At 40.7% G+C, this 9,823-nt stretch overlaps 1 protein-coding gene across 1 annotated transcript in view; it reads right to left on the bottom strand.

Moving 5' to 3' along the window:
- Positions 1-384: 384 nt before the first annotated feature.
- Positions 385-9,823, bottom strand: part of FUOM (fucose mutarotase) — a 54,150-nt gene continuing 44,711 nt past the window's right edge. The window contains exons 4-6 of the mRNA XM_085607913.1: positions 8,420-8,518; positions 5,202-5,275; positions 385-2,214 (exon numbers count right to left, since the gene is read on the bottom strand). Of these exons, the coding sequence (XP_085464039.1) occupies positions 2,148-2,214; positions 5,202-5,275; positions 8,420-8,518 (240 nt within the window). The 3' untranslated portion in view covers positions 385-2,147. The remainder of the gene's footprint in view (positions 2,215-5,201; positions 5,276-8,419; positions 8,519-9,823) is intronic.

The raw sequence follows: 9,823 nt of genomic DNA, 5'->3' as shown, positions 1-9,823 counted from the left end.
CTACACCTCCTTATCATCCAAAGGAGCCCACTACTATCTGCAGCTTTAATTACTTTAATTGCCTACATGAAGAACTCTCATGCAAGTCAACTGGACAGCAATACCAATAGAGTCACTAATGGCCTTAGTCCAGGGTTAACAAAGGCACTCCTGTGAGTGCATGTTGAGGATTTATTGCACTCCTACAAGGTTCAAAGATCCCACAGTTGTTCTACCTTTTTCTGTGCACGCTTGTCTAGCAAGACTGAAATTCTGAGCTCCAATCAATCATTCAAAAACAATTAGAACTTTGTACCTAAGTTATAGTGTGGCAACAGAAGTTAGGATTGTTTGGGAACACGCTTAACACATTGGAACAGAAGTAGCCCATAAAACATAAGAAAATAAAGAAACTTATTGATTTTATTCAAACATCTGTGTAATGAAACACCTCTGTAGTATTTACAACACTGCATTAGTTTCAGTGTGACCCAACATATTGTATTCAAAGTCCTGGAAGGCCAACAACTTTTCCCAACTTACAACATGATTATTTCTGTGTAAGCCATCAATAACTGTATATGAATACACATATGATATTTAGAACATATTTTTCTAATGAAAACACGAAAAATATTTTGAGGTATGTAGCACTTAGGGACATCGGTTCTTCCTTGTGGAGACATAATTTCTGAGAGGGCTTGCTGTATTCGGTGCTAAACATAAATACATTTAGAGTTCATTTTTGTGTTCCCCTTCGGTGTTTTTCGGCCCCTGTCTGAGGGTACTAACAGGGGGTCTTCATAAGAACTGGGACTCTTGAGGGCCTTTTGTTTCTAATGCACAGGAATAACGAATTGCAGAGAAAAATCAATCTGTATTAGCTATTACCAATACAATTAATCAATATTAGCAATTCAGCTGTAAATCAAAACATCAACAAAGTATAAAGGTGAGAAAAGAATGAGAACACATCTGACATTTCAGCCAGTAAAAACATAGGCAGGAAAAGCAGACTTGCCTTCAGTGTGTTCCTGGTGTCTGCATTCCCACCTTTTCTACCTTCCGAAAGCAGTGCAAATAAAAAGGTTATCACATATCACACCACCTGACCCTAACACTACTTACATCAAAACTGTTTCTTAACCTAGTGAAAACGGATCTGGAATATTTTGGGTATATAAATACATTACACGCATATATAATCAAAATAAGACAGTCGCTGACTTAAAGTACTCAGTAGGATCACAAGTCAAAACTACTTTACAAGTTATGTCCATGCATCATAATATATCATATCAGATAAGTCATTAATTCTCTAATGAACTGACATTGTTCAAAGCAGCATTTGAGTTGTTCACTTAATATTCGTCCAAGAGAAATAGTCATTTGCCTGTACAAATAGTTTTGCAGCTTTCGATTCCTCTGTGCATCAATCTCCCTTCTGGATTCAGAAAGGCTGCTTGTTAGGTGCTGACATTACCACACTGGTTCGCAGTATGTTGCATCTGGGTTAAGCACAAAGCAATGATACAAGAAAGATGCCAATTTTCTCTAATCATTGTTTAATAAAATGAACCTTGTATATAGAACCGTACAAAGTGCATCATCGCTTTACAAACAATAGTGTTATTATCACAGTGTTAATACCCAATAACACACATTCGGACAATCCTGGGGGTTCAGAAGTGGAATCTGTCCAGCTTGGATCTGAAAAGATGATAGCCAGATTTCACAACTATGTTTGCAGCAGATGTAAACACTAAGTTAACCTGCAAACATATTATTCAGTGAAAACATTCAAAGCATTTATTGCAAATATGTGCATCTTATTTAATGGAGAGATTTGTATTTTACATTTTGAACGCACTGATTAAACTATAGGTTGGACAGAAACATAAATGCTGCTATGGAGGCCTTTGTTCACAGCCTCAACCGGTTTTGGTATGCTTTGGAAAACCTGTGAAAATAAGCCTATCCTAGCAGCACTCTATAAATTTGTACCTTTTACCAACCTCCTTCACACCGCCAAAGCCAAAGTGCTAAAGTAGTCTAATTAGTTGTCCATAGGTCTCTCGTTTGGAACTTGAAGTCAAGTGGAAATCTCAAGGTATGCCACAGGAAAGCGATGGTAGTACTTTCGTGCTTGGAAGTAAAGTCCCTCAACGTTACGTCTGCTCCTCTGGGGATAGTACACCTTTCTTAAGGATGAGGTTCCCATACAGCGCAGTTTCTCTGGAACGACACAATAAAGACTCAAAGTTAATGCAGTCTTTTAGAGGGGATATTTTACTCACACTATGTCCCTTTCCCTCAGTGCCAAGGTGTCCCTTGCGAGTCAGACTAGGACTGTTCATGTGCGGCTAAAATAACACGTACAGAACTATTTCAGAGTTTTGCTGGTGTAATGTTCATCCAACAGTGTGGTGGGTCTAGGCGCTACACAACACTGGTAGTGCAAATTCCCCAACACTGTGGGTCTGCTGATATCTCAGCGGAGGTTTCACAACCAAAGAGTCTATACCGCCTGTGGGATTAAACACTATTAGGTCGGTTCACAGGGTACCGAATTGTGGGTCCCAATTCGACCTACCTCATGAATATTAATGAGGTCCCACTACAATTTGCAGCCATCACCTATGGTAGCATGCTGTGGTCAGCAAACCACCATGTATGTGATTGCAAAAAAAAATATTAATTTAAAAGCAGATTGTTTTCCATAACAAAAAACAGTATGCATTTTGGGGGCAGAAGTTTAACATTTTTTTTCTTTTTTTTTTTTTTTTAGAGTGGGCAGTGGCCCAAAGGGACTCTGACTACCGTACCCTTAAAATTTGTTTTTGTCATCATTCAAAAAGGGAAAGGTATCCCTTGAGGACCCCTTCCCGTTTGTGAATGGGTTACCACTATCTTTGTATAGTTGGAAGCATAATAATGTTTTGCGACAACTTTAATTTATCCCATTCCAATATTATGAAGAGATAACCTAAACATGCCCCTTACAAACACAGATTCAGTATGTAGTTGTAAACCAAAATTGTGATTCAGTAACACGTTACCGAATCGCAATTCGTACTTGCTAAATACCAAAAGGTCATTTTTGCAATCGCAAGAGTCCCGATTTTGTGAATCGAACCCTCTGTTATTGCAAAAAGCCTTAGTACATATGGCCAATGGCTATTTATTTGGGTGTGGGGTGGAAGCTATTCACTTTATCTTAGCCTGATCTTTGTCCTCCGCTGCTCAGCTTGCATGATGCTGCTATTCTAGTCATGTTAGAGGGTGGAGTACATGCTGCATGTCACGGACAGTAGCATGTAAGCAATGCAGTTGAATGTTCATATTACAAGCCGTGACAGTCACTAAAGGAAGGAGGGGAAAAAAGAAAGTTTGTGAAACGTGTTCGAAAGGAACACCATGCATAGCAGAAGAAAGCAAAGCATTTACAGGAAGTTCATGATGCAAAGAATAAGAGATCTCCCTTTTAAATTACAGGACATGGGAGCAGGCTTTGAGAGCGCATGCGTGTGCTGGCATGGGGAAATCGAAGGAGCATTCGTGACATTAAGCAATCAGATCTGGGTGCATTATTTTCAGGAAGAAGGGAGCGACAAGAGGAGGGGTAGCGAGATAGAGAGTATGTGAGGGAAGACAATGATAATGAGATACTCATGATGCTTATATTAAACAGCGACCAGCAAATTTCACAAAAACAACGGAAAAACAAGTTTTATACATTGTTTATATGGCACGTTTCAAAGCGTGAGCAGGGCTTTGTTGATCGGTTGCTGATTTAGGAAGCAAAAATAAATAATAGAAAATCTACAGGGGATTTCACACCACGTACTGAAAGACGTGCTGCTTTTAAATTTGATTTTAAGCACCCTATGCTTTTGGTGTACCAAAGCTTAAAAGCAACTGTGGTGTGCAAGTCTTAATCTGTGCGCACTGGAACGGTAGCTTCAGATATGCTTTGCTCTGCCTCTCAAACACCTCACCATGATTGGTTGGGAAAAACGGCACGCTGCAGGAAAGATGACCAACTTGCGCCAAAACAATCCTCCCCTTGATGCGCCAGCAACTCCGTCCCTTCCGAATGGCCCAGCCACTTGGTGACCCTCACTGGAACAGATACCTTAATAAATCCCCTTGCTTAATGCAGCTGTTAGTCCACAGGGCAGTCGATTGTATGTACCACTGAAAAACCGTTCGGGTGAGTTTGTGAAGCACTGTGGGTACCCAGATTGCATGCAGTGCCTGTGTGCACGACATCTGCACATGCAAAGTACTTTAAAATCTCACTCTTACTATCGGAGGTAGCAAATAAAAGCACTCCATATAAATGGAAAAGTCCATATAAAACTAATTATAGGAGAATTTTATTGTTTGATCTACTGGCCCGAATCTCCTGCAATTCTCAGAGGAAGTTGTGTATATTGTGATACCAGACAGGTAGGAAGGTTTAGGTGTTAGTACGGGCTGAGGGGCACTGATCAGAGGAGGTGGGAAGACATCCAGCAGCAGGGATGAGCAGGTAACATTGGTTAGGCAGTGGCAGGACAAAAGCAGGCGCAGCCTAGCGCCAGAAACAATGGCTGTTGAAGATTTGGAAGGGAGCCAGGGGGAATGAGCAGTGGCACACTCCGAAAACCAAGACGTGCATTCCCATGTAGTGAAAAAACAAGAAAGAATCAATGAAATACAACATAGTCAATCAAAAGCATGGGAAAAAAGACGTACGCTCAAAAAGAAGGGAGAACAGAGAGGAGAGACACCAATAAAGAGCATGGAACTCAGATCGACAAGATAAGACATCTAATCAGGAAAGGGATGAATCTGGGGAGTACGGAACAGAGTGATGTGAGACAGACAGCTGGTAGTGAGACTGCAAAAAGCAACACACCAAGGGGAGTAAAGTGACAGACCTTTTTGCAAAAGTTAACCTGCTGCCTTTTAGTGATTGGTTGCTGTTTTCGGGTTTTAAGCTACTACTAATGAGTTGTAACATTAGTCCAGACAATATTAATGTTTGTTAAAATGACAAAACTTCCCAACATTAAAGTGATAAAATGTGTCACACTGTGGAAGATAATTCCAATGACCCTGACTTTACGCATGTACAAGGTTTTGGCTTCCTGGGTGCTGGACGAGGATTCAATTTTTTTCAAACAGTTTCGAACTTTTGAGTGTGAATACATAGCAACTACCACTGTAACACTTACCCTGTGGCTACCACTGCAAAAGCCTTCTTGGCACGTTCATAAAAAGCAAACCTTTCAACTTGTTCCAGTTCACCCTGGGAAGAACAAAAGCATAGGCGATTATGGTTAAAAAGTATTCATTTTGTTTCTGTATCGTATGCCAGTGGATCAGGGATACAGAGCCGGTCGCCTTCAGGGCTGCTTTGGGAGCCGACAAGGAAAATTTACAGATAACTCATGAAACTGGCATGAAATAAGAAAGAGACTATGGGCCTGAATACGATCTTGGCGGATGGGATACAAAGAAAATTTACAGATAGCTCATGAAACTGGCATGAAATAGGAAAGAGACTATGGCCTGAATAGGATCTTGACGGATGGGATACTCTGTCACCAACATGACGGATATCCCGTCCGCTGTATTACAAGTTCCATAGAATATAATGGAATTGTAATACGGCAGACGTGATATCTGTCACGTTTGTGACGGAGTATCCCATCCGCCAAGATCGTAATCAGTCTCTCAGTCTACTTTCAGCCACACACCACCACCACTCCCTGAAATATTGCACGTCGACTACAGATCTAGAAGTGTTTCTAGACAGTGCATATTTTCAAGGTGAACATGAGCACCAGAGGAACCTTCTTACAGATAGAACGGCACAGAATGAACGCCCCATAGTCCTCTAGTGGTTGGCATACTCTTCAAAGTAAAACTAGAATATGCTGTGGAAGGTAATTCCACAATAGATTATTTTATCATCTTATTTAATACTAATGAGACCCCAATGCAATGTTTTACTGTGTTTAATAAACAAAGTTTTATAGTTCACATTAGCAGACCTAGTCATGTGTCAACTGAATTTTAAAATGTGTGTGAGGTACAGACCGGTCATGGTCTTTTTTCCCTTTTCTCGGTCTGTGCACCACGGAGCCCCAAACGTGAACTTCACTGTCATATTAATTGAACGAGAAGGAGTTTGCTCTATTGTCTTACTTGCACTGTGACATTTTATAATGTATTATGTTCTGTACATGTTATTCCTGGAGAGGATGGATTTTCAACTGTATACCATTGAAGCATAATGAAGAATCATTTAATAGATGTTGACTAAAAGTTCCATTACCATGTGATGTGTTTTCTGTTTTACTATTGGTTAATAATATGTAACTTTATGTCGAACTACACGGACTGCATGGTTTTGGTTCCTCCAGTGCTTAAGTTGAGCAAGTAGTTGTCTGTGGGGAGCCACTGGCACCTTTTTTGGGGGGGAATGAGAGGGAAGATACACAAATTGGAAAGACGGAGAAAGAGAAAAACAGCAAACCAGTTACAAAGGGAGAAAGAAGGAAGATGTAATAGGAAGATAAAGTTGCACAGAAAGTTTGGTAGTGGATTCGAGAGGCGCAAGCAAGGTGGATTTAAGTCTAGCAGCCTTGGTATTGAGTGCACCGACGTTTAATTAATATGCCTGTGTGCTTTTTGGGAGAGCTTCAGGCACTGAGTTTCTCTGCCTAAAAGTGTATACAAACTCACAATTTGGAAAACGATCCAAGTTCCTTCATGGTGCCCCTTAGAGGAAGACTTCATATCAAGCCTTTCTTTGATCTAAACTTAAAATATTTTTCATGTTCCTTCTCTCGTGTTAAACTGAGTAGCTCTTAGTACAAATGCTCTTTGACTATCACTTGCAGTGTGCTAAACCGCATTTGGCTCTGGCTATTGACCAGACTAGGGCTTACCTTCTACTGCAAATGTCGATTTACGTTTATTTGCATATATTAATCTTTTGAATTGAATGACTAACCATTGCCTTTTGCCTTCTGTATTGATTTTTTATTTCTAAATAAATATTTATGGTTTGTACCTTGAATCTTGTCTTGAGTGGATTTTCCAGTGTGGACTTACTTATGTGACTTTTCTGGGTTTACAAGAAATACTAGTGCTCTCAAATTGCCCGATTCATCAATTGGCAGTTTATGCAGAAAAACTTTGACAACGCCAGCACCCTGAACAAGGGATGCACGAGCACCGGCTTTATCACCTTCACATGATCCTAAGCCGAGCTGGTCAACACATCTCATGCCCAAAGAAAATACATCCTGGCAAACTCAGTTTCATGAACCTCTACTGGCTTTATGTCATAGCAAAAATCTGATTAAAAATCTAAAATAAATAAAATACAAAAAGGATTGTATATGTTTTTCACACAAGGGACGTCGGTTTTTTTCAAGCAATTTGGGCTAATTGTTTTTTCTCATTTCTTTAGGCTCTTTTCTGTAAAGACGTATGTGTTCCGACTGCTTTGTGTTACCTCAGAAGCATTGCTCAGCCTAAAGGTAACCGCTGGCTCCACAAGTGACAACTGCAGAGTGGTACAAGATGGCGGGCCCCAAGATTCACCATCATTATTGACTGGCATATTTAACCTGTAGCAAACTTTCTTTGGGAACACAACTCTGCCCTTTAAGCAGCCACTCGCTGAATGTTAATGTCTGGGCTAGCTGCTGCTCTGACACTGCCATTTTCCCCTTATCCCCCTCTTTTAAGCACCAGGTTGAATACATCTAATATACCCTCACACACACGTTTAAGTGTTTCCTTGCATGACGTCACAAAGTTTAATATCCAGCTAGCCTCAGCAGAACCTGGATTTCATTGTGATTTTTGGGAAGACTTCGAAACTTTTCCCTACAAGTAGCTATGCAGACCTGTTTAAGGGGGGCATCTGATGAACGATGTCACAATATGTCTTAAAACCTAAGCAGGCGTCATCAACAGATTCTACTTTATTTACAGTGCACACTGAATTACAGAGCAAGTCTAACCACTCGACAGAGAAGACACCTCTCCTCTTCCATCAGTAGTCATCCCTTCCCCCTCCACAAAGCCCACCTTCCCCTTTCAACCAACAGCAATCCCCGACTTTCTCACAATGCCCATCTCTGCTTTTGCCACAAAGACAAACTATAACCTTAATTAAACTCCCACCACGCACAGCCCCAGATGCACCATTCCTCTCTCCATTATAACAATACCGGTCCTTCCACATGGACACCTCTACTTCCCCCAAAGTGACCATCTGTCCTTTCCCTTCAAAGTAGCCACCTCTATCCCGCTGCCGTCTCTAGAGGACATAGATTGCCCTTCCGGACAGGGGGTTATTTCTCCACAAAATGGTCACCCCTCTCTTCTCCTTGCACAATTGCACCCCTCATAGTCCACTTGTTTGACTGACCTCTGATCCAGCCTTGGAGAGCAGGCGCTTATACTCAACCCACACTGGAGTTTTGAGGCCTCGTATCTTATCATCTTCAACCAGCTCCATCACTGCAACCTGGAACGTGAAAGAGACAGGTGGTGAGAGATAATACTAATACTCATATAATAAACAGGCCTCTAATGAGAGAACACCTAGAAAAGAGGTAATTTGCATTACTTAGAGCTCTCCTCTCAAGTCTAAGCACCCACACTTCATAGTAGGTAATTGAGTCAAACTTGAAGATTTGTGGGTCTGCAGAGGGAGGACTTGCATTTGAATTTACTAATGCTCGTTTGGTGCATTTGGCCATTGACAGGCGTGTGTATGTATGTATATTTAAAAATATTTTTTTCACAAAAATGGCTAAAGGGATATTATAATTAAGTGAAAATGTCAGTTAAAACATACTATTTTAAACTAACAAAGCCACTAAAATTCACCAGTTATAGTTATCTCAAGTAACTGTGACTCGTGCCCTAAAGTAACTCACTCACACTACCGCCATGCACAGTGTTGTCATCAATGATGAAATTTCAGATGTTGCAGTGATGTAATCAATGATGTCATAGAACACTTCATGAGTGATGTAATATGTGGGGTAATTAGTAGTGCATGGCGCCGGTGCAAGCTACAGTTATATATCGGTGAATTTCAGTGTTATTTTAGTTTAAAATGTTACATTTTAACAAACATTGTCACCCAAGTACATTGTGGAAGTGGTAGATGTTACAAAGTCATGTTGCCCCAGATCTGAGTTTATATTCCAAGTTAACGTTGAAATCAATGAAGGATGTTTTGAATGAGATGAAGCCCTATTGATGTGGTTAGTTCAAATAGCCGGGAAGAGAAGTTCGAAAAATGAGGTGTAAACCGATGGTTTCTCAAGTACAGAGCCAGTGATACTGACAAGGATTTATAACACAAAAATCACGTTTTCTTTAATTGATTGGTGGCAATCAAGGCTATGAGGTCAATTGGGGTTTTGGAGAGTCAGTCTTCAGTGAGAACGTGGAGGCTTGGGCTATGAAGAGTGCTCATATCCGATAGGTCTGAGCAGTCACTATGTGCATTTGAATGGCATTTTAGGTGTGGTGTCAGTTGCCTGGATTGTGTTAAGGGATTTGATGATGCTGTAAAGTAGACTGTGTGTTTTGAAGAGGCTTACTCATATTGTGACAACACCAGAGAGGGAGAGTGATAATCAGACTTGGCTGGAGTGATGTTGGAAGCTTGTAGGGTGAATTAGACCTTGTATTTATTTTCTTATCAGTGGCCAGAGGATATGGCTGATGACACTGGGTAGAGTAATGCTATTACTTATCACAGACACATTCCTTCACCCTTTTTCCGAGCATATTTCTCCGAACTTAATCAGACTCC

Source organism: Triturus cristatus, chromosome 1_2, assembly GCF_964204655.1.
Source record: "Triturus cristatus chromosome 1_2, aTriCri1.1, whole genome shotgun sequence".
Classification (NCBI taxonomy): Eukaryota; Metazoa; Chordata; class Amphibia; order Caudata; family Salamandridae; genus Triturus; species Triturus cristatus.
Note: the sequence above shows the minus strand (reverse complement) of the source record. Positions and strands in the feature narration are given on the sequence as shown.